The 24,584-nt window shown below is 52.5% G+C and overlaps 2 protein-coding genes, 1 long non-coding RNA gene and 1 other non-coding gene across 5 annotated transcripts; 1 reads left to right on the forward strand and 3 right to left on the reverse strand.

The window, feature by feature from the left end:
• Nucleotides 1–437: 437 nt before the first annotated feature.
• On the reverse strand, nucleotides 438–16,369 carry MATCAP1 (microtubule associated tyrosine carboxypeptidase 1). 2 transcript variants are annotated; one of them, XM_065733375.1, is made up of 7 exons: nucleotides 15,910–16,369; nucleotides 11,765–11,908; nucleotides 3,305–3,437; nucleotides 2,831–3,136; nucleotides 2,115–2,212; nucleotides 1,255–1,415; nucleotides 438–758 (listed from the first exon to the last, which is right to left on the reverse strand). In XM_065733375.1, the coding sequence occupies exons 1-7, from the start codon at nucleotides 16,345–16,347 to the stop codon at nucleotides 656–658; spliced, it is 1,383 nt and encodes a 460-aa protein (XP_065589447.1). In that variant the 5' UTR covers nucleotides 16,348–16,369; the 3' UTR covers nucleotides 438–655. The 2 variants fall into 2 exon arrangements, with proteins under 2 accessions (XP_065589447.1, XP_065589446.1); XM_065733374.1 differs by lacking the exon at nucleotides 438–758 and having other exon boundaries at nucleotides 832–1,415.
• On the reverse strand, nucleotides 4,836–11,487 carry LOC136046695 (uncharacterized). The gene is made up of 2 exons (XR_010622006.1): nucleotides 8,309–11,487; nucleotides 4,836–5,635 (listed from the first exon to the last, which is right to left on the reverse strand). It is a non-coding gene; the product is annotated as an uncharacterized LOC136046695 (long non-coding RNA).
• Nucleotides 16,370–17,226: 857 nt separating the features above from the next.
• LCAT (lecithin-cholesterol acyltransferase) lies at nucleotides 17,227–23,306 on the reverse strand. The gene is made up of 6 exons (XM_065733378.1): nucleotides 23,130–23,306; nucleotides 20,736–20,892; nucleotides 20,305–20,420; nucleotides 19,868–19,963; nucleotides 19,378–19,602; nucleotides 17,227–18,394 (listed from the first exon to the last, which is right to left on the reverse strand). The coding sequence occupies exons 1-6, from the start codon at nucleotides 23,275–23,277 to the stop codon at nucleotides 17,760–17,762; spliced, it is 1,377 nt and encodes a 458-aa protein (XP_065589450.1). The 5' UTR covers nucleotides 23,278–23,306; the 3' UTR covers nucleotides 17,227–17,759.
• Nucleotides 23,307–23,820: 514 nt separating this feature from the next.
• Nucleotides 23,821–23,893, forward strand: TRNAK-UUU (transfer RNA lysine (anticodon UUU)). Its single transcript has one exon. It is a non-coding gene; the product is annotated as a tRNA-Lys (tRNA).
• The last annotated feature ends 691 nt before the right edge of the window (nucleotides 23,894–24,584 follow it).

Here is a 24,584-nt window from a genome sequence, read left to right on the forward strand (position 1 = left end):
GAGGGGTGCTCATGGATGGCAGTGGTGAAAAACACCAGCATGCTTGTGGAAGCCTGGACTAGATGGAAGCCAAATCTCCAGGCTGAGTTGTCTCATCCCTTCCCAGCTTGCTCTGTGCTACGCTGCCTGCTGCAGCACCTGGTCTGCAGAGGCTCTGGCTGCTGCCCTGTGAGATCTGCTGGGTCTGCAGCAGCTGGAGGAGCCACAAACTGCACGTGCAGCCCCATGTGGGACAGTTGGGATTGAGCCTGGGCATTCTGAAGCCACAAACCGGCCTGTGCTACCTTTAGGGGAGCTCAGTTGGATGGAAGGTTCCAACTCCCAGAACTGAAAAGCAAATCTTGTTTTGTAAAGCTCCCCACAGATAGCACAGCTGAGGTGCTGTGGCTGGGGCAGAGATCTCAACCTGCTGTTGCCTGCTTCTATTTATTCTCACTGTTCCTGCTCATTAGGTAGCTTTGCACACCGGTGACCCCTTCCTGCTCCTGACGCACCAGCTCAGCAGCGTGCAGCTTTGCCCATGTGAGTAACACATTAGTGTTGGTGGTGCCAGCCTGGCTTTTGCACTGGATGCTGCCCGTAAGCTTTGGCCCACACTTAGTTTCCATTACATGGGTTTTATTATACCTTTTTTTCATAACATCAAGCCAGATCCCTACCCCGAGTCCTTTGTGCCCTGATGCCAGGCAGAGCATGTATTTAGGGTGCAGTAATGGTTGCTTGTGGGTCCGCGTGGTCTGCAATGGCAGGACAGGTATCCAGAAGCAGGGAGAGCAGAGGTTGTTATCTGGGGGGACTGAAGTCCCTCCTGCCCCTCAGGGAGGACAGGAAGAGAGCTGGGAGCACCACTGGAACCTTGAGGACCCTGCCACCCTTTTCCCCATTGCAAACAGCCCAGCACAGCCTCTTGCACCGTTGCAGGGCTGATTCAGCTCCTAGGCTCTGCCCTTACTCCCTCCAAACCTTCGTTTCCCCAGAACCACACGGAGTAGCACAGCGTTCCCCAAAATGCACAGACCTGGGCAGGGGGGCAATCAACAACAACCACACCGACCATCCCAGCTGTGCTACCCTGCACAGCAGTGCATGCACATCCACCTCCTGGGCAGAAGCCCGAGCTGTGCCATCTCCTCCAGGCAAGAACTGGCCTGACAGCCCCAATAAATACTGAATAAATAGAGCCAGCATCAGCTGGGTGCTGGCAGGCTGCACTGAGGCACACGGGGCGGCCGTGGGGTGTGCAGTGCTGCTCACTCGGGCAGCAGCTCCTCCAGCTCCTGCTCATCCAGCTGGTTGGTGGTGACAATGTGGTCGAGCTGCTTCATGTACCGCTCCAGGTCCTGCATGAAATGGGGGATGCGGGCCTTCTCCAGGACACCAAATTTCTTCAGGCGGTTCACATCTTCATAGGAGACCTGAGGGGAAGCAAGGGGATGGATGAGCACGTGCAGATGAAGGGGTTCTAGCCCCCTGCGACACTCTTTGCCTGCCTGGCTGGGCTTTTTAGCCTCACACTGCCTAAATGGGACCACAGACTGCCAAGGGATAGAAACGAAAGCTTAAGGTAAGTTTTGAAAGAAAGACATGGGAGAAGAAAGTATCTGTGGAGGCAAAAATTCTTGTAGGGGAAGTACTGGGCTAAGCCAGGTCTCAACTTTGGGAAAACATAGGTAGACAGGAGAAGCTGGTGATCTCTCACCTGAGTGCTGTGACAGGGGAGGGTGGGTACAGCAAAAGGGGAGCCAGAGACCAAACATGAAGAGCTGTTTGCCTGCGTACAGGGGCTGGCAGGGAGAGGTGTGGAGCAAAGTGAGATGGCCTCACAGAACTGGAGCTGTCCGTAGTGCATGCTGACCACGAAACCTGATCATTTCTGAGCAGAAGGAAGGCAAAGCTGGAAGGGCTCCTGACAGTGCTGTGTCCCTGCTGCTGCATGCAGGGCTGTCTGTACACTGATGCTTAATGCTGCTGTCTGGAGGGAAGGTGAGACTGTGTCTGATGCAGTGCCCTTGGAAAAATCCTATCTGCTCTCAGCAGGAGAGCACGCCTAGCTGCCCCAAAACCAGAAAGCCCCTTGCCAGTGCAGAGCTTGAGCTGCGACCCCAGGCTGTTACCTTTCCAAGGGCAGCCAGCAATGGGAAGTCGATCGTCTGCCGATGGCGCAGGATGCGGAGAATGCCATCCAGGTACACCTGGTCCTTACTGAAACAGCCTGCAAAACAGGGAGGGCCTGGGAAACACCAGGAGATGACTCCAGGGTAAACCCTAACTTCCCAAATGTGTTGGGGCTGGCAGGAAGGAAGAGACTCAAAGGATGAGCAGAGCCAGCACCGGGGTCCCATGCCAGGGAGAAGCTGGGGCAGCAAGGTGCAGGGAAACACCATTCCCCAACACTTAGGAAAAAGGGACAGGCACTGGAGTCTCTCACCATTTTCATCATGCTTTGTGACTGCTTTATTTTAAATGCTGGAATCTAAGTGCATCCTCAGAATGCTTATCTTTTCTCTCCTTTGGCTCCTTGAGAGATTGTGCAAGTAACTGCTAAGATCCATCAGACTGAGATGACTCCACGGGGCTCCCCATGATGCCTCATCCATCCCTGCCTGCTGGACAGCAGACAAGAGAGGTGACAGGGCTGCTGGGTGTTGAAAAATATACCATAAACAGAAGTGTAGACCTATATGAGAGCAGAGCTGGGGACGAGGAGGATGAGAGGGCAGCAGAGCCACCGCCTGGGAGGATGCTCTGGCCACCCAGCACCAGAATGCATCTGTAGAAATACAAAAATCCCTTCCAAAGCACTGAAGGCTTTGTCCCCCTCAAGCCGTACCTGGCTGTGAGGTGTCAGTCTGGCCACGCTTGGCCCTCACGCAGTACTCCCACCGGATGCCAGCATCCTGGACATACTGCTCCAGGTCCTGGAAGAGCGCGGAGAAGGAGAGGCGGCTGGCCCGCTCGATGGTGTAGTAGAGCAAGGCTGCACGCCAGAGGAAGGGCTGCTTGCGGAAGAGGACGCTGTGCAGGCTGGCCAAACCTTCCTCTGTGGGGTTGGCAGGCTTCAGGCTGTACTGCTTGCGGCCCTCTGAGCTGTGCCAGGGCTGGCGGGTGTTGTTCACCCCACGGATGTAGTGGGTGCCTGAGGAGACAACAGCAAGCATCGTCAGCTGGGTGAGCCAACGTGGTGAGCCACAACAATCTCAGCCCCATCGCAGCCATCCTGCCTGCTATCCCCACGACGGTGGTCACTGAAGATGCTCAGCATCCTCCCTGCTCTGCCCACGGTCCCCCCCGTTGCCCTGCTGACCTATCTCGTGGCGCAGCATGCCCTCCAGCCAGTACTGCCGGGCTCCAGACAGGTTGATGGCCAGCGTTGGCCTGCTGTCCTCCACCATCATCACGGCCTGAGACAGGAGATCATCGGTGAGCTGCACCACTACCTGCGGAGGAGAGAGAAGGAGGCAAGTGGTTGTGTTAGCAGCGATCTTCTGCTGGCTCAGGAGCAGCAGATGGTACTTTGGGCAGCTCTTCAAAATGCCTAAAGGAAACACACTACAACTACTCCAATCCGGAAAGAAAATATGTCAAAATTAGAGATACCAGCAGGAACTGATGAGGAAGTAGACAACCTGCTCCTGGTGGGTGCTTGAGTAGGGGGAAGCTACTTGCAACCACAACACGTGAGCAGGCTGTGGTGAAGCTGAGTGCCATGCACAGCCCATCCCCAGCTCCTCTCCAGCTGCAGACAGCTCCCAGCATGCTGTAGGACCAACAGGACCAAGGGCCACGCGTGGCTTTCCATCTTCACCCATCACCTCCCATGGGTAGACTGAGGCCCACACAACACAGTTCCCAGGCAAAAGATGGATAACCTTCCTGAAACCCAAATCTCTTTGGCTAGTTCCAAGTACTCTGTTGGGTTGTATCTCCCTCTCCCCTCAGCCCAGGAGGTTTTGCAAACAAGCACAGGGGCTGCACTGTAGAAAACGTACTGGGAAACAGGCACCTGGTCCCTGCCCAGGAAGGTGCTGTGCACACGGCTGAAGGCAGAGCACAGATTTGCACAAGCAGCATCAGTGTGCCACCTGCACACATGACTACACCATTCCTACTTTTGTAGCAAAAGTCTTCCAGTGCACCACTATAGGAAATGAAGCACAAAGAGTCTCAGTTACTCTACCTGGCTCCAACAGAGCCTTCTCACCCATCCCTTTCCTCGAGTGCTGCATGCACAGCAATGGGAATGAACTGCTTCGTAATGTGTCCTACTTATAGGGCACCTGCCAAAAATATTCCGTGAGAGAACCTAGCTCCATTTTCACACCTTCATCTCCTTTTGATTACTGCTTAAGAAAAGAGCAACAAGAATAGATCCATCCAGCACACTTGCAGCAAGAGCTGCCAGCCACACACACATAGCCACACTTCCTACCTGGGCATCTGTCAGCACGACTGGGGAACACCTTTACACAGAAAGAAACAGCTCACATCAGCATGACTGCTCTCTGACCCATCCTGGAGGTGGATCCTGCACCTCTCCTGTGACACGAAGAACATCCAGCCAAGCACACAGGAGATGTTTGTATGGGCCCATACCTCAAAAATACTTCTGTCACGTACACGTGAACTCTAAAAAACATCTGTTTCAAAGCTGAAACTTTCCAGGTTGAAGAGCAGAAACCTGACAACACTGTACTCCCAAGCAAGACAACGCTTTTAAGCTTCTTCTTTCACTGCAGAATTGCAAGCACAGCCCAGACTGATGCACAAACTACACTAGAGTTTTTATCTCTTTTCCTTCTTTTTTCTTAAAAAAAAAAAAGAGGAGACGAAATCAGTTTGTTTTAAACCCAGATTTATTACTGTGCAAAGCTGTTCATTACAGCCAGAAGTGCAACGTAACACAGCAACACAGACTTCCACAGCAATGGTTTAACTGGGTCACACATATGAAAGACACAAAGACTTGCCACATTACTTTTAAGGTGTGCATCCCTTCAATTTTACTTCTGCTCCAGAAAGCAATTTCAAATAAATAGAAGTTGTCCTTCCGCTGCCCCTCCCCACATCCTGCCAGCACTCAGAGGTCACTGCTCCAACCTTGGCCTTAGGCACAAGTCCTGACCTGGGACCCCAACGAGCTGAGTCTTGCAGATTTTAGGAGTTGTAGCTGAGAACTGGAAACAGCTTCACAGTAAGTAGAAAGAAGAAGGCACACAGGAACCAAACTCTGGTATTATTTTGACTAATTCCTATCCATTAAGCCAACTCAACGTGACATGAATACAAGCATTGCAATCCCAAATAAAACCCAGATGAAGCTGAAATCTTGGAACCTGGGAGGGGAAGGGAAGACAGGAGGGACAGAGCTCAAAACAAACAAAGATAAGGAATGCATTTCATTGTCACAGTACTCTTCCTGCTCCTTCGAAGCCATTGCTGTGATCTTCAGCACAGAACTGGTGCTTGAACTCCTGTGACAGTCCCATGTCCTCTGTTGTTTGACCTAGAGCCCCTCCAGGGAGCACAGGACTCGATGTGCTGTGTCAGCTTGTGGGACTCAACTGCAAGGACATCATCTAACACACAGTGCTCGGCTGGCTGGGACATCTTGCTGCCTTGTCACTCTAAGTTGCCCCTACAGGAAAAAAAAACAACAAACAAACCACAAAGAGGTTGGAATTTAGGATACTACAGCCAGGGTAGTTGCAGATAACCTCTTTCCCTAGGATAAAACGTTCTCAGTTGTACCTGCTTTCCCCCAGCCTGTTTGAAAAGTAAATAATAAAAAAATACACTGCCCAATTGTCCATACCATGGCAAATTCCTCAAGGACAATGACTTGTATTCAGTGGTTTTCTACATCCCCTCTAATGTCTGTTCCAGTGGGAACTGCTTCACTGGAGTTATCTCAGCTGGCAGCTTTTGGGAGGGTGTTGCTCACTTGGCATCCTCTGAACAGCTCAAGTTTCAGTATTTGAAAAGCTGACTGTGAAAACACTGTAAGAGCACCCACACAAGTGAGAGAGATACTGCATAAACCCAAGAGTTTAATTACACGAATCAAATTAGAGGTCAGTGCTCTATGTAGACCAGCTCTGCTGTTCTGATGACATCTAACTCTCCCTCCCTGTCTTCACCTTCATCCCCACACCAAAGAAAACCAGCCAGGCATCATGATAATGACCTGTCCATGGCTTTTTCCTCCGCTGTAAGGGGAATGCCTTGCTGAAGAACACAACCCTTCTTTCATCCACAGCACAGGTTGCTCCTTATGTGATAGGAGTGGATTTGCTGGAAGTGCAGACTTTTTTTCTCCCACTTCTGACTGCAGGAGTGACACAGGGCCCGTGGATTTTCTTCTCTTGTATCTCGCACAAAGGCAAAAAGCATCCCTCAGACCAGCTGCAGATTGAACTGCTTCTCCAGACAGCCCTGGTTTCTACACCTTCATTCATTTTGATGCACTCTAACAGAGAAGCTGTTCTGAACACCGGGGTTCTGCTCAGTGGTGAAGAAGCTGCATGCTAGCCAAGAAAGTGAGTACTCTCTGCTCAAGAAGGACTATGCTGGATGGAGGTGACATCCCCAGGGATGCCTAGAAAGGCCTTACCCCTGCTGCCATCTGGGTGTGCTGCCAGGGCTGAGTTTGGTCAGGGAGGCCCCTGTCTGCACAAAGTCCCTCTTCAAGAGACCTACAGAGAGAGATGCCTCAGCTTTAATAAGCTGTAAATAACACCTACGACAGAGCACTCTGTGTTAAAAAGGTTGAGAGATGAATTATTTTCTCTGCATTTATACTGTAGCACAAGTCAATTGTCACTGGGCCCAGCAACCCCATCAGATCACTGCACAAGGGGTCCTGGGGTAATGCTTCATGTGTAGGAGCAAGGTAACCACCAGGCACAGAAGACACTTTTTTTTTCCTCTCCTGCAGTAAAGACAACACTGAACCCAATGAAACGGAGTCTAATATTTTTCTTATACAAGAGCTAGATGACATGAAATGAAGTGATTAGGAAGCAGATTCAGGACAAGGAAGCACCAGTGCAACCTGCTGTGGGAGGTTTACAATGGCTCAAATCCATCAGACAAATGAATGGAAAGGACTCTGCACACAGGAACACCATCTATGGCTCAGGAAGACACTGAACTGCAGTGGCAGAAGGCCACATGACATTGAAGGAAAAGGGATGAAGGTCTTATGAGCAGACTAGACAGGAAAAAAGAAAACTCTGAGGAAAGGAAGCAGGAGTGCTGCAAAAATTGGGAGATAAGGCTTGTTACTACTAGGGTAACTAGCTGAGGGTAGCACATCGTGGTCTACAGGTGAGCACTGACCACGTGGTCTTGTGGATGCATGCTGCAATTAGTAGACAAGCAAAGATTCAAGACTTAACTATTCCTTCATTCCTTTTAGCAAAGTATGATGAATTTTTAGAGGCACAGGCTTATGGTTTTTGTGTGTTTGTGTTTGACAGTGTTGCTTTGTCTCATCAGACAGAAGCTCCGAGAACTGCTCTGTGCAAAGCCAACCCTTTGGGTGCAATTGTGTGTATCTCCAGGGAAGACTGCAGCTTGCATGCTCCTGCTGTGCTGCCCACAGCATGTTTCTGGATTCAGTAGCAGGCTCTGAAACCTGATGCTTCCACTGGAAAGCACAGATCCTTGCAAGGTCAGCACAACTGCCACTGCTTCCCAGTGTGCTCTGCTCAGCACCTTTATCACAGAACCCTGTGCACCTTCCAAGATCCAATTCCAAAGCAGAACAACATACTACACAGCCCAAGAGAGAAGAAAAGAGATTGTTCTAAGGCTGGCTTTTGCTGAGTAATCACGTCAGCTCTGTGACTGCAGTCTGACAGACAGCATCACTTGCATTATGTCAAGATTCCCCAGTTTTGCTCAGGTACAGATGCTGTGGGAGCAGAGAGCTAGAACTGTAACCAAAGCCTTATTCTTGGAGCAGCAAGGCCAGTAATCTGGATCTGCAGCTTCTCTTGTGATCAGTGTTCACAGGTTGGGTCCAAGCACAATCTCCAGCACAACTTTGTGGTCCATTAAGCAGTCTGCCCAGTTTGTGGGTGTAATGACAGAGAAAAGAGGTCCCCAAGAACTGTGGGAAGAAGCAGAGGATGCTGATGGGACCAAAGCCTCTCCCCTGCACTGACAGCAGTGTGTGCATCTGCTCAGTACTGGCAGGGTGTGGTGGGACGGGGCAGGCCCAGCACTGCTGCCAGGACCTGAGGACATGCTAGCCAGCATTATTTAAGAACATTTCACAATGCCTGGATTACTACACAGTACTTACCAACGGTCAGGGGTTTCTTTAGTGCAAACTGGGAGCAGCTGGGAAATCCATGAAAAATGATAAGCAGGTGTCTGAGCTCCGGCAGCATCACCTCAGCCCTGAGCCAGAACAGAAACAGAACAGCCTCAGAACCTGCAGCTTGGACTACAATAAAGAAACTCTTGAATATGCAAAGTTCACTGCAGTGCAAATACTCACCCATAAACACGCTCCCTGGGGTGCTGGAAACTGGCATCCTGCCTTCATCACAGCTCAGACCATCCCTCCATACCTCAAGTGCCAGGGATGGAGGCACAAAAGGAGCACTCTGCACTGACACCTCCTTGGCAGGCAGTGCTGCCAGCCCTGCCCATTTGCAGGCAGCTCAGACCACTGATGCACTGAAGTGACTTTCCTTTCCTAGCATATTCCCAAATAACCATCTTCTTTACAAGTTTTGGAAAGACTCATCTAGATGCTGCAAATGCTATCCCATTTGTCCTGGGACTTCACTTGGGTCAGGCAGCTCTGTTTTTGCATTCCCTAAAGTGTTGTTTGCTTGCTGATTAAATTTAAAGAAGCAGCACAAGTTGTGACTTCATGTTTCTGGTTGCTGCAGGGGTTGCAGATGAAGGCCTGCAGTCACCTCACAGCCCAGCCAAGCAGAGAAAGCAGCAGCCATGCTTGTACACCTGCAGCCCTTTGCAAACATTTTGGCCACATCAGACACAAGCTTTGTTTTCCCCAGCTGCAGACCAACAGCCCATGCTACATCCCCAGCTCACAAATAAGCAACACCATGAGGTTTCTGGGCTGCTCCTAGTGCCTAGCAAGTCTGTGGCACAGGTTGAACAGGCCTGGGAACTGTTTGGAGTTGTAGCAGTGTGGCACAGCCCAGCTCTGTGCTATGCCAGGTTTGATGGAGAAACTACGGCAGGGCTGAGAACTGTGTCAGGAAAATCCATGCTGAGCCCTCTGGATCACGGTGCCTCCTGCACCCTGTCAAAGCAACACCCCCTGCAGGGAAGGCGATGGGAGAACCACAGGGTGCTTGCAGCGAACGCTGCCTGGCAGCTCAGTAACCTGTGGGGGCCCCATGAGATGGAGTTTCTTTTTGTAAGAAACCCATCGTGATTAGTGTGCAACACGAAAGCAGCAACAGAAAAGCAAACAGTGGTGCAGAACAGACTGGGTACAGCAGAGTGAAGTCAGCAAACAGAGATACGCAGGCAGCAGGGAGGGAAGGGAGGGAGGTGGCTCTGTGAAGCTGCTCTGTTCCTCAGCAAGGCGCACAAATGGCAGCAAGTTTTTGTCCAGTACCAGGAGCAAAGTTTGTCAACGTTTGCTATACAGAAAGCAGGCAAAACATTTCCATTTTCCCCTCCCCAGAGAAATTTACCACAGTCTGTAATGACTGGTAAGTCATAAACTGATGCTTAAATGGTTTTAAAGGCACTTATCAAAAGCTACAAAAAAAAACATGAGCCACGTACCTTGCACTCCAATGTACAAACACGGTAACTGAACTTTTAGTTCCCTTAAATAAAGGAAAAATTATACAGGGCTGGCAGAAAGTCAGACTAACAGCTAAGAAAATAAGTCTTTCTGCCCGGGTAGAGTTCAATATGTTTTAGATTAACAAAGAAGAATACAAAAGCTGAATTTAATCAATTAATAAAATTGAGAGAGAGAACACGGTTGGCCCAGAAATACTTCTCACCATTCGGATCTGGGGCCATGGAAGTGTTTTGCACACACGCTGCAGGGAGGAAGAGGAGAAAGCCCCTTAAACAAAGCCATGGGGTATTTCTCTTCCCTGTGAACATCCCGCTGCCAGGAAACACTCTTGTAACACGGATAAATCCTCAAACTCCTCACCCTGCTTTATAATGCCTGAGCTCTGTCGTGCAGAAGGAGAGCAGCTTTCCAACCGAGCAGCTGTGACAGTGGAATCAGCAGTACAATGCAGCATGCAGAGACCACGGATATGTTTTGTTTCCACCTTTTCACCGTGACTTTGAGATGACAGAGAAAGGGACAGTGCTCCTGACAGGCATGAACCAAGAGGTAAACAACAAGAAAGGAAGGAGTGCATCTTTACACCGCTTATTTAATCCTCTGAGATTTTTGGCTTAGTTCCTTGCAGTTCCACTGTAACAGAGCAGCAGGAGTTTTGAGTTGTTTGGAAAGAAAGGTTATTTGGCTAAATTCAGGAAGCCAGCTGAAAGCCCCTCCTGCTTTGCCAGACCCAGGCTTGCACCCAACGGTTGCTATCAGAAAGCAGCTCAGTGCGTGCAGCTACAAGTGATAAGAGATGCCAAGAACTTCCCACCCTCCACCCCCCACAGTTGATTTACCACTAGTAACATCTTAACAAGGTATTTTCTAGTCTTACAACCTCAGAGTGGAGTCTGAAAGCACCAGAACCTAGAACGTGCCAAAGAAAAGCCGGAAATCTCTCCCCCATCTCTGCCTTTGAACACACGAACAAACCCAGCTGCCACAGATTTCTGCCATACCACTGCTAGCAGAAATAGGTTATTCATCCCAACGGTAATTGATACCTCATGGACACAGCAAACCTACCCCAACCCTGTGTGCCTGTTCACGTGGACAAGCAGTAGCTCTTCTTCTTCTCAAGCTTACAAGGGAGATACTTCTGGAATGAGAAATCCAGGCAAATCGGTGGGGCAACAGCACCTGCTTCCTAACTTCAGGACGCTGCAAGCCAGGAGCCATGCCACAGATAAGGTAAGGTAGCCACAGTCCAGAGCAGAAAAGCAGAGCAATTTACTGCAAGGTAAAAGAGAAAGGCAGACCTGCTTCCCTTTGCTCTTTTCTGCTCCAAACCCCACTATTCTGTGCAAGTCAGCTTCAGGAACACGCAGGGCAGCTGTTGGTACAGCCCTCTGTGCTGCTCTACTCTTTGCATGTGGCTCTACACAAAGAGGTGCTGCTCCTGCTCTCAGTTTCCCAAAAGCTGCACAGAACATGCTGGCCCTGAGCGTGCACCGGGCAGCAGCCAGGTCAGAAAGAAATCTTGTAGCTGTACGACGTTTGCCCAGCCAATATCCAGGCTCTTACACTGTGCTGGCCTTTTCTGGGAGCCATAAATAGTCTGAAGAATGAGCTCAGCATATGTAAGGGCAACACAGCAATGCAAAGGATTGCTGAACTCCTTTGTGAAATATTTTAGCAAACAAAACTGCCACCAAGTTTATTTACAGAATCCTGAGCTAAAAACTCAGGTCTCAGATGCAACCTGAACTCCAGCCCTGAGCCACGAATCTCTCAAGCTTCTTTTCCCCACCAAGTCCATTTCTTCCTTGTATCCAAAACACTCCTTAATTCAACCCTCCATTATCAGAATTAACACCTCGCTGAACAAGAGCAAAGCTAAAAAAAAAAAAGTTCTGCAGATTAATTTCACCAAAGATGAAAAAACAAACAAAACAAACCAACAAGGACAATGATTACCTCCCCCACGCAGCCTTCCTTCTGCATGTACTTTCGGATAACAGACCAGATCTGACACTTGCTCAGCAGTCTCCCACCTGTGGCGACTTCGAAGCTCTCATAGGTCCCATACTTCTCCAGGACAGCGTGAATGATCCTAATGGCCTGTGACACACACAGAAACAAAGCGTCAGTCAGAACACCTCCTCCACTCTCCAGTCAGTCCATCTTCTGCAGCACCAAAACTCCCAGGTGTAACAGAACCCATCTGAGGAAATCCCTGATAAAGGACTCAAACATCTCTTAAGTGCCTATGAAGTGAGATGTTTCCGTGTTAGCGAGTGGGAGAGAAACAGAACGTCTCATTGGCAGGTGAGCACCAGGATAGATCAATACATAACAGAGTCAGCACGGCCCATGGCACACTCTGCCTTCACATTATTGTTTCACTCATCCTCACAAGTGTTTATTTGCAGGACTGAGCAAACCAGAAGTGAAACAGCTGTCCGTAGCACACTGCCTCGGGATGCTAAAGCCACAATTGTTTTCATCTTTTCTGCTTTCACTTCTTCTTTCAAACTTAAGTGTTTGCAAATCTTATCAACTCACTTATTGGTTTCTTATTGCAACACTGCACTGGTTTCAGGAACTCACAGCCCAGGAGGCAGTTGATAGAGCACGGCTCCTGGCACAAGACATCTTCTGGCCTGGCATGAAAGTAGCGAGTATGAAAACAGGACGGGTTCACGACTGGTCATCCTGGAGCTACAGAAGAGATCTTTGTTGAGCTCTGATAGCTCAGGACAACACAATTAGTATGAATCAGCTGCAGAGAATTTTAAAGAGAGGTGAGGAAGTTGTTAAAACGACTGCGCAGCTCAAGATGTTTGTTCTTCACTGGTCACCACATCTGCTTTGGAGAATTTCTACAGAAACAACGATTTCAACACAGCACTCAGGACATGAAAGAGTCAGGACTGCAAACAAGAGGAGCATGCCCTGTAGTAGAGCTCCCACAGAGAGCATTTCCTCGGGCAGCAGCGCTGCTTCCTTCGGGGTCTCAACACAGCCAGAGTACTGCAACAACAGCACACAAATAAAGGCAGCATGTGTTATTTTACCAATGTAACAACATGCTCTATATGAGCACTTATTAGCATGTTTCTTCCCCTAAAGTGAGTTTGCACGGAAACCATTTGCAAGCAACGACCCCCTCCAGACTGTTTGTTAATGCACACTCCAAAGTGGATGACTACAGCAAGTCCTTTGCAGTCATTTCGGAGTCTGTCAGCAGTTTTACTGCATCTAAAACCTGACTGCAAGATGTCTGCTCACCTGCAGTGTTTTTTAGCCCAGGACAAAATGCTACTGCTGAACTGTTTGCATTTTACCTGCTCCTCCTGAGCTCTGTTGTCCTTTCTCACCCAACTGATGTTAATAACAGACTGGCTGGCACTCAGGCTCATTGACAGCCCCCTGACCCCAGGAGCAGATCACCCTTTCTCCTATCACAGTACAACTCTGTCATCTGCTGAAGCTACCAGCTGGAGCCCTGCAGAAGTTACATGCCCTCTTGCTCCTTACCTGAAGCTCACATGCTTCTAACATCTCACACCCTTGTGGAGGTTTGCTCTGCCTTTGCCTCTCACTAAACCACCAACATCACCTGAGCGTGTGCTCTTGCAGCAGCTCAGTTCCCATCCCCAGCCAGCAGACAGGCATTGAGCTGAACCTGGGAGAGCCACCACGGCCTCTCCTGCCAGCTTACAGGAGGAAAGGATCACTCCCTCCTATCACCCGTGCTCACCCACTGCTAAACTTTGCCCCCCATCCCCTAAGATGGCAAGCAGCTCGCAAAGAGGAACTCGGTGCAGACTGCAGAAAGCTGACAAAAGGGGCATGTGCTACAGCAACTTTCAGACAAGTCACAGACAGCAACATTCCTAAGATAGCACATTTGCTCTTTGAGAAGCTGCTGAGCCCACACCAGCTCTTCCTGCCTGGACAGCAGCCTGGCTGGGCTGGGAGCAGGAGCCCGTCACCAGCTCAGCCCACAAGCCTGTGTCAAGGGATAACAAACACTCAAGCTGTGCTCCAAGCCCTGTGCTGATGCTGTTCTTGTGCCTCCAAGGAACTGGGCTGCCAACAGTCTTCTTGATCTCTCATAGCATAAGCCATAGAGGGCCTAGAAACCCCCAAACCAAACCAAGAAAACCTACCACCCCAACAACAACTCCTCAACACAGAACAGCTGATTCAGCAGAACTAAAGGGGGACGTCAATGTCAAAACACACAAAAAATAAAAGGACAGGAAACTGTGATTTTGGTTTGTCTGCTCTTGCATCACGATGCTAAATCAGTACGAGGTGCTGAGCACAGGGCGTCAGCAAAGGATCACTGCCACCAATGCTGCCAGGTACCCATCCGTCTCCCTTTCATCTCAACACTCACCTCCACAAGACTCACTCCACAGCTCCCACTCCTGACTGCTATATGCTGTGCTTTATTGAGAAGGTAGCAGAACCTCTGCTCTCCCACGACACATTACACAGATAGAGAACTTGTAAAGATAGGTAGAAATATTTAACAGTAACATCTCTTGCAGTGGGTGTAAGAACAAGACAAGAATGCTGTTTGTGAACAGTTAATTTCATTCCAAGCAGTGCACAGAGACAAATAGTTCCAATTATTCCCATTTTAGAACACTAGAAGCCAAATGCACCAGAAGTGGGGAAGTAGCTCTGTGCAATTCAATTTACTGCATTAGTCAGAGACCCAAACATGCTCCAACACAGGAAGAAATGAAACAAAAACCACCAAGGCCATTAAAGGAATCCAACCATCTCCCCTGAAACAGCATTGCTGGCACCAGTGTAACTGGGGCAGAGGTGTAGCAGGAATAGCACTGGAAATGACTGATTGCTTAGAAAGTTGTTTACAGATAGAGACCAAACCACCTGGGTAACATTCCTCTAGAGAAGCAGGAAGCAGGAGGTGACAAGGCTGCTGTGTACAGGCAGAGCATCAAGCAGCCTGCTCTTTTTACCTCCTGCCTGTTGTCTCCTGCTCAGATGACCGAGTGCTCTCCGCTTGCTGCCACTCGTGCATAACTACAACCTGCAGCAGAGAACAGCCAGGAACATTTCAGTAGCTTATAAGCAATAAGAGGAGCCTACAACCTAGCTGCCATCCACCATGTTAGCTGATAATTATGGGTTAAGAGTGCTGCCGTTCTCTTATCAGCTACAGAAGGTGTACGTTGAACATGTAATTAAAGGAGAGCTTAGACAGCCAAAACAAAACAACAAGCAAGTCAGAGTATGACAAGCAAAGCAAGGTCACACAGCAGGAGCCACGATGAGGAGCAGGCTGAGGGGTGTCTGGGGATGGCACGTGCTGTGGTTCCAGACTGGCCTGCCAGCAACACCCTGGCGGTGGCTACTGATCTCAGAGCCAAGACAATGGCACCATCGTGTATCAAACCTTATCACAGACCGGTTGGGTGGGAAGGGACATTAAAACCCACCCAGTCCCAACCCCTGCCACAGGAGGGGACAATTCCCACAGATCATGCTGCCCAGAGCCCCATCCAGCCTGGCCCTGAGTACGTTTGTGGATGGGGCATCCAGCAGCCTCTGTCAAGGCCTCATGTCCTTCCAAGTAAAGAAGTTCTTCCTAACGTCTAATCTAAATGTCTCCTCTATTACTTTAAAAGTAACCCCTTGTAGTACCACTACACCCCGCGACAATGAGTCCTTCCCCCGCTTTCCCATAGGCCCCTTTAGAACCATCCAAGTAGGAAAAGACCTCTAAGACCATCTCATTAACTACCCACGCATCACCACCACACCCACAGGCCATCTCCCTCACTGCCACATGACAAGCTCCCTGAACACCACCAGGGACCGCGTCTCCTCCACCTCCCTGGGCAGCTGTGCCAGCTGTTCCCAGTACCCAACCTGAACCCCCAGAGTGAGCCGTCGCTCCCGCACTATCGCTGTCACCAGGGAGCACAGGACGACCCGCCCCCCCCCCCTCCTCTCAGTGGCTGCAGAGCCACGAGCTCTCCCCTGAGCCGATCCGTGCACACCGCTAGCCCGCTTCACCCGGCACGGCAAGGCAGCCCCAGGCCGACACCCCGCACCGAGCATCCTCCCTCCCTCACCTGCGCCACGAAGCGATCGGAGGCGGCTCGGTACTTATCCAGCACGGCCTCGGGCACCGGCTCGGCGTACTCGAACTGCGGATCGTAGGCGAAGCGCTCCCTGAAGAAGCGCTCCCTCTCGGCCTCCACGTTGCGCGGCCGCAGCGCTACGAGCAGGCACGGGCTGCGCTTCCCGGCCCCGCCGCTTTCCTCGCCCCGCGCCCGCGCGATGTGAGGCAGCGAGGCGGCGGCCCTCATCCTCCCGCGGCTGCCGCTCCGCCGCATCCCGGCGCCGGTTTCTGACAAACGCCGGCTCCCCCGCGGGCGACGGGGCGAGCCGGCCGGCGCCGGGCGAGGCGGGGGAGAGGGGCACGAGCACAGCCGGGAGCCATCGCGGTCCGGCAGCGCGCCCAGCCCGGCGCGGCCTTGCCCGCTCGCCGCCCCCGGGTCCAGCACCATCGCCTCCAGCGCGACGGCCCCGGCCCCGCTGCCCTCGGGCGCCGCCGCCCCGACTCGCGCCGCACGCAGCCAATCCGCGCCGCGGCCGTAGTCTCACGGCCAATCGAAGCGCAGCGTTGCGTGAAAGCCCCGCCCGCCGGCCCGACAGGCCACGCCCATCTCGAGCGGGAAGATGGCGGCTGTCGCCTGTGGGTGCTTGATGCTTTTGCGCTTTTCTGGGTGGTGGACTCAGCCCCGTATGGCAGAGTTTTGCCCCCCCTGCGGTTGTGCCATGCGGGCGTGGGGGCTGTTCTGAAAGCCCAGCTCTTGGGTTCTGTCTGGTAATGAGAATCTCACAGGATTTCCGGAGGTGGAAAGCATCCAGGAGGATATTGAGGCTAACCCCAACCTCCTGATGGGATCACCCCAAAATCAAACCGTACATCTAAGAGCGTTGAGCAAACACTTCCTGAACACTGACAGGCCTGGGGCTGCGGCTGCATCCCCGGGGAACCTAGTGGTGAAGGACACATCCCCAGCATCCAACCTGACCGTCCATGGGTGCAGCCTTGATCCTCTCCTTCACACCCCATCACCGCTCACAACAGTTTTCACAGACCCACAGAACGATTGGTTGGAAGGGACCTCAAAGCCCGCTGAGCTCCAACCCCTGCCGTGGGCTGGCTGACCCCCCAGCTCAGGCTGCCCAGGGTCCATCCGTGGCCTTGGGTACCCCCAGCGATGGGCAGCAGTGTCAGCACCTCGCTGCCCTCTGTGTGAAGCATTTTGCCCTTATGCCTGAACTAAATCTCCCTTTAGGTTTCCACTGGGCATTGGTTATCACCCAGCCATGGTCGTGTAGGCAAGCTGGGAGACGCTGCACAGAGGAGGCTGGACGTGGTAGAAGCCAAGTGTGTTTATTAGGTAGATCCGCTGATTCTAAGCCAGTCTTGCAGCAGGGGCTCAGCTTGTTGCCGGTATGATGGGGGCCCTTCTGCAAGCTGTGCCTATCCTCCTGTCCTTACCCACCGTGGTGGCTGCCCCGGCACTATTAGCACTATATTGCTTACAAGGAGGCTGTCCTGTATAAACAGAGGCTATGGCACCACGGCCTGAAGTGTCTAAAGATAGCTTGCTAGCACTGAGGACTTGCTCACACGCCATTATCCATGAGTGTGATGTTAATGAGCTGGCAGCGTGGTTAATTATCCATCCACTAGTGGGAAATGACAAGCCTCTGAAGTATAATTAATCACTGCTCCCAAAACAAAACAAAAAAACCCAAACAATCAGAGTGGAAGAGGGTGCCAGCCCATCCACCCGAGCAGTTGTTCTTGCTCCTTCTCATAGATACCAAGCTCCGAGTCCTTTACTCCCCTGCATGCCAGCTTCTGGTGGATACCAGCATGGAGGGAAGCTGGCCATCACCTCCTTCAGTTCTTTCTGGGCTCCTTAAGGACTTTGTGCCCCTTCCTCCCTATGTCTGGGCTAGATCTCAGAGCACCCGCCGGCTCCAGCTCTTCCTGCTCCTCGGTGCCAGGCCCAGGCTTGGCGCTCCCCAGCAGTATTTCATTGATGGAGGTCAGCGTCAGGTTGCTGAAGACCATGTTGAGGTGGTCGATGCCTCGCAGCTCCTGGACATGCACTTTCTGCTTTTGCTGGTTGCGCCACCGCTTGCACAGCTCTGAACTGCGTTTGTTGACGGTGTCGTCCCCATCACCATAAATCATGTCCACGGGGTCCTCGTAAGGGAAACGCTCATCGTATATGTAAGTCTCCACTGTGGGATAGCCTGTGCCATAAAGGCAATATGTGTCCACACCAGGAGGGGGTAATCCCTTCAGCAAGTCCTTCATGTCCTCCCACATGTACCAACCGTCCTCCAAGTTGACATCAGTGAAGAACTGCTGGTAGTCCCGGTAAGTGTAATTGTAGGAGGGTGTGGAGATGAAAATATGATCTTCTGGCCAGGCCAAGCTCGTTGGGAACATCCAGGGGCTGGTGGTGGTCATGCGCTGCTCTTCACGCAGCTTGATGTTGGACATAAGTGGGATGCCCTGATTATCACCTGTGGGACAGACAGACCACACCAAAACACACTCTTGGGCAGCTGAGGCCAGACACCTCTTGGCCACTCTTGACAACAGCATGCACCTATCAAAACCCTCCTCTCTGACTTCAGCCCTCCAGATGGAAGAAGGGGCCGAGTGTGGACAGATAATGTCCTGAAACAACTGAGCCCTGCAAGCCCTACACCTCCACACACGAGTGAGCTGAGCCCAAGGGGACTGATGAAGTGTGGCCAACCTGCACTCATTCTGCAAACCTGGGTGTTTTTAGCGTGTCTGGAGCCCTAAGACCATGCAACGATACAACTACCTTAAAAAATGTCTCTGGCCCTTGTGATAACGGGGGAAAATTGTGATGACTAAGAGTGATGCAAGGGGTCAGATGTTAAAATTTGCAAGCATGTGTTTTTAAGTGAATTCCATGCATTTTGGAGGCTCAGCTTGTGACTTGTGGATACTTGGGCTGTCAGCATTAGGCAACTGATTGTGGCTTTCTGGGCTGAAAAGAGGCTTAAAGAGAAACTAGGTGAAGGAAGTTAGAAGCCTGCAAAAATAAAAGCTTAAGGGGGATGGGCTCTGAGATATAGGGAGATGCAAGAAAGTGATGTAGGACAGTGTGCATGTCCCTGTAGGCGCCTTCATGTCCCCAGCTGCATAAGGGCTGAACTGCTTGGAGCAAAAGTCCATCTAGCTCACAGCCCTACACTGTTGGAGGCAGTGCAGCTGACTGGGGAGGCAGCAAGAATAAGCACGGCCCAGGCTGCTTTCCTGGCCCCACAGTTTGTGGCTGCGGCATTATTTTTGCAGTTCTGATTTCAATTTTGCCCAGGATGGGCAGTTCTGATTTCAAGGAGCATCCCTAGTCCTCAGCTTTCTGTCCCCCAGCTCTTCTACCGCAATGCCTGTTCTCTGTCACTGCCACTCTTCCATTTCTGCAGGAGGAAGAAAATGAAGAAGCTTCTGCCCACAAGGAATCACTCACCTGATGCCAGGACACGCAGCGGCTTGACGGACCCTCCCCAGGGGGCACCCAGAGAGATGAAGCCCCCAATGTACTGATCTTTCCAGGCTTGCTTCTGCTGGAGCAGGAAGTAGAGGACGTTGAGGTTGCCCATGCTGTGCCCAATGAGGAAGACACGCTGCTGGTACTCATCGTGCATCTCCTCTATCAGTGCCTTCAGGTTCTGGAAGTATTCAGGCTGCTCCTCTGTGGACGAGAGAGGCACCAGCTCTTGGCCAGCTTCCCATAACCACAAGCTGACACTAAAAGCCTCAGCCAGAGAGGTGTGTGGGCACACATGCCAGAAGTGTCACCGCATATATTCACATGAGAGTGCTACTCACAGCCACAGACATCCACCCCTGTTCCAAGGGAACCGTGCTGAACCACCACACTACTCCTCAGCATGCTCACTGAGAGCCATCCTGCCTCCCTCCCTGCACATGTGAGATGGCCACAACCCTACACTTACGGGGACCAACCCTCCAGTCATAGGGGGCTGCCCGAACTGTCTGGTCCCTCACGTAGCCGTTGTTCACCAGGTTCTGTACCAGGGTGTGCAGGTAACCTGCAGAAAGAGAGAACAGATGGGATTTAGATCACTGGTCTTCTGTTACCCTTTTTCCACTCTTATCCCGATCACAGGCTGGAATTTCATCTGCTAAGCTCATAGCTTGACTGCTCTGGTCTGAGATTGTAATTCTGCGCATCCTGGAGGCATAGCACAGCACTTGGGGCTGGAAAAACATTGCCCTGGGGCAGCATCCTTCATACCCACGTGACCTGGGCTCCATCAGCTCTGCAGAACTGAGCTAGGATGAACCCCATAGATACAGGGTCTCGTCTCTGCTGGGGATGCATGGCAGCTCTGGATGCTCTCTGCCTCCCCACGAAGCTGGCTCCTCTCACCTGCCAGTTTACTCTGATCCAGGTACTCCACAGAATAGGTTTTGCCAAAGCCAGGCACACGGATGTGCACCCCAGGAGCGTTGGTCATTTTCCGAGCGGTTCGGTTGTACACTACCCTGTGGAGAGATCAGGACAGAAGGCAGCAACGGGGCCACATCCTGACCCTGCTGCTGCCCCTGGGAAGGCTGGCAGCATCGGCAGGAGGTGCTGAGGAGGTGTTATCATGAGCACATGGCGGGACGTGGAAAAGGGGCTGGAGTTCAGAAAGTGTGGATGAGAGCTGTGTTCACAATGCAGAGTCCGGGAATGACGGTGCTCCCACGGTTTTGTGTGTGTGTGTGCAGGGTCAGGGCCACAGAGGGAGGAGAGGGGAGGGAGATCCCTGGTAGGTCATTAACCTGGGGAGCTCCTGGGATGGGGGTGAGCGGTACCTGGTGTTATCGATCCAACAGTCAACACCCACTGGCAGGAACGTATTGAGGTTGAGCCAGATGGTGAAATAGTCCTCGGTTTTGCGGTAGCACATCCAGTTCACTACATCCGGCTTGTCCAGCTTGGCTTCCAGTTGGTTCCCAAGGCACCCGGGCACTGGGGGCATCACAGAAGGAAACTACAGCCAGGTAGACCTCATCTGTGGAGCTGCCTGGCCTCATGCTTCCTTGGCCCACACTCTCCCCTGGGGCTGCCTGGCTGGGCACACCCAGGAACCTGCTGTTGGTCGCTGTTGGATGTTGCTGGAACAGCACTCATGGAGAACAGCCTCCCCATGCCTTGGCCCTCACCAAGCACAGCACATCCTAGGGCACTTGGAGATGAAGGTTGGGTATAGAAGCATTGGAATTGTGCTGAAAGTGCATTCTATGGGAACACCAAGCTGCCACCCTCACCCAGCACTGGTCCAAGCGAACAGAGATAACCAGCATGGAGCATCCCACTGTTTCTCTCCAAGCTTGGCTGGGTTTCCCCACTCCTGTCTGCAGCCACAAGGATGGGGTTGGTGTTCCTTGGAACTGCCCACCCCCACCATATCCCATGCTCTACCATCACACCCGTCAGTTCTTCCAGGAGTAGCAGGGGCCCTGACTGGGGTGAAAACTGTCCACGTGCTGATGCCCAAGGCCCATGCATTGTTTTCCTGAACTTTAAACCCTCTGAGCAGATTGAACAAAGTCTCTGAAATGATTCTGAACTGTTCCCTATGGGAATTTGCTGCAAATATCATACAGTAAACACAACACCATTTTAACCAAGTTCATGGCCTGCCTTGTGACAGGCTCTGCCTCTGGGAGCTGCCCTGTAGTCCCCTGGCAGGGACAGGGAACATTCACTGCTGTCATTGCTCCTAGCCAGTGCACAGGGTCTGAGATGTGCCCCAAAGAGCTGGACGAGGATAAGAAACAAAGAGACCTCAGTGTTTGCAAGCCTGATGGGATGGGAGCACTGGGTATGGACTGAACCCAGCAGCCCACACTGTGTCAAGGACACGGGGGTTTGGCACAGCTCCGGAAGTGTCCCTGCAGTGGTGTACAAGGGCAGCCTCATCTGGGGATGCTCCAGTACATCCCGAGGTCACCCCGTGTCCCATGGGGCAGCCTCATGCAGGGCTGCATCCCAAGGGTGCTGGGGCAGCTGGGTGTCCTCCTCCTGCTTTACCATTCCCCCTGGTGCAGCCAGCACCCCAGTGCTCAGCTCTGTTCTGTGCCTCACCTCAGAGAGGACACTAGGTAATTATTAAGGGAGTTCCTGTGGGGGCGGAGGGGTTATCATCCGTCCTAAGGGCACTAGGGGTTTCTGGGACTCCAGACCCAGGGGGATGGGCTGCATGTGAATGCTGTCCCGACCACCCCTGCACCCTGGGCTTGGCACAGGGCACGGGACAGGGGCTGAGGCTGGTATAGGGGCACGGGGCAGAGGCAGGGATGGGGACGAAGGGAGGTCCCTGGGAAATGCTTGGAATGAGGCTGCCTGGGGGTCTGAAGAAGCTCACAGAAGGGCGGTGGAGATGCTCCTGCTGCCTCATGCCATCCTGCAAAGTGGCACAAGGTCACTCGTTCTGTGCCATCCCCTGCCTGGTATGGTGACAGCCTCCTGGCCACCAGGGCTGCACCCACAGCCTCTTCAACCACACAGTGCCAGAGGCTGTGGGCATGGCTGCCCCTGCCAAGCTGTGTGCCAAGCTGCCCTGTGCACAGAGAACTCCATGGTGAAGGGAGTTCATAGGGTCAGTCTTTGGATGTTCTGCTTTTTTTCTTCTCTTTTTAAAAGGGAAAGTCCTTCTGAGTCAAGAAAAGGGTAGAAAAATAATCCCCATGCACAGCACAGGTCTCGTGGCAAAATCCCACGCCACTGTTGGCACTGGGAGGCAGATTGCAGCCAAGCTGATGGCAGACAACCCCAGCCAGGCTGACAGAACTCCCCATCCCCACCTCCCCAGGTGATGCCCCAACCTCTCTTCTCACCTCTGCTGCAAGCAGAAGCTGCACACCGCCTCGCTATAGCCCAAGCAAGGCTGTCTGCTGTGGGACAGACACAACAGCAGCAGCAGCAGAGGATGAATTAACTGCAAGTTTAACAGGTAGATTCCATTCCAGTGGAACAGAAGCAGCAGGGGTACAGAGCTGCAATCCGGAGGCTGTGGCAACCCCTGCCCCTCCATCAGCCCCCCAAGCAGGGAAAAACCTGAACCCCACCTCAACTGTGATTTCAGAAGCCCTGAGCTTGGCAGCCCCTGCAGCCTCAGTGCTCCCACATGGCACGACATGCAGAGACTGCTAAGTGCCCCAGCCTCACTGCCAGCACCCCGGGCCGGGCAGCTGTCACCTTACCGAGCACCACGGGCGGTGTGCTGTTGGTCGGGGGTGCCTCTGGGGTGGTGGTGGGTGGGAAGAGCACGTTGAAGAGCCAGAACTGGGATGTGGGCTGCGGGAGCAGCAGCAGCGTCAGCAGCGTGAACCCGGCGCCCGTCCTCCCCATGGCCAGCTTGGCTGGGCTCCCTCCAGCAAACGGAGCAAACGGCCTTTTATATCTTAGGCAGGTCCAGGAGCCCGGGCTGCAGGGGAGGGGAGAGCTGCAAGGGGCTGGCCGGGATGGGGAGGAGGGACTGGGAGGGACGAAGGCCCGGCCTTGCGAATGTGCCATCTCCTGTGTACGCTGTGTTGGCTGGAGACACTGTGTACCCACGGGTGGCTGATCCATTGGCGTCCCTGAGCTGTGTGCAGGCAGTGACCACAGCGTGCCTTCCGTGGGTGACACCAGCAGGGGACACAGCAGGCTCTCTGCAAAACCACTGCTGTGTCCTGGGCTGGATCCACAGCACACAGAACTGATCACTGTACGGTCACGGCCGGCTCTCTCCTCAGGTTGAATTTACCTCGTGTTCCCTAGCACCTCAAGGCAGGGCTGGAGCTCTGAGTTCAGTCTGGGCAGGCACAGCACTCCCCATGTTGTCCATCCCATGGTGGCAATGTGGGCTCCTCAAGGGGCCGTCACAAGCATCAATGAAAAGCTTAAACAGGAGCCTGGATAGCTCAGTTGGGAGAGCATCAGACTTTTAATCTGAGGGTCCAGGGTTCAAGCCCCTGTTCAGGCGAAGGTTTTATCCTTTAAGTCTTGCGTGAGTGGACCTTGAACGCTGCTGCCCTGCCCAGTGCAGGGTGCAGTCTGCCCCAAGCTCCTGCTCCTGTTTTCTCCCTCTCGTGCACCCTCAAAGAGGAAGAACTCCTGGGCAGGGGCTGACGAAGGCTCCTGCTGCCCCCTGCAGGACCTGCTCGCTTTCCTCTCCTGGCCAGAATGGAGCTCAATCAGACCTTACATACACCCCGGGGGTCTGACTGCACGCCCTCATGCGTCTATGGGCTGGGAGTGGGCAGACTCCCACATCATGCCTCAGGGTGAAAGGATGGAGAACAGCTCAGGGAGCCAATGGAGCTGAGGTCCTGGAGCTGTGTGGGGCAGCCCAAGGTGAGGGCAGGGAGCGGGGGCTGGACGTCTGGTGACTCAGTCTGTGTCCCTGTCGGTGGAGGTCTCTCCCCTGGGGCAGTCCTGTCTGTTTTCACTGTCCTGAGCCACTCATATCTTATTTGGCCTTCTTTCTGGGATGTCCTTGTTCCTCTCTATCTGCTCATAGGGTGACCTCATCTCTGGGGACTGTCCATGCTGGGGTGATCCTATCCATCAGACTGTCCCATGGGTTGTCAAGGACAAATCCTGAATTTGAGACAAAGCATTGTCTTCACCTCTTCCTTCCCCTCTCTCCACCTTTCACAGTCCTTCTCCTGCTC

The sequence above is a fragment of the Cyrtonyx montezumae genome, unplaced genomic scaffold (genome assembly GCF_038088225.1).
Source record: "Cyrtonyx montezumae isolate F1298 unplaced genomic scaffold, pur_monq_1.0 scaffold_17, whole genome shotgun sequence".
In the NCBI taxonomy this organism is placed as follows: Eukaryota; Metazoa; Chordata; class Aves; order Galliformes; family Odontophoridae; genus Cyrtonyx; species Cyrtonyx montezumae.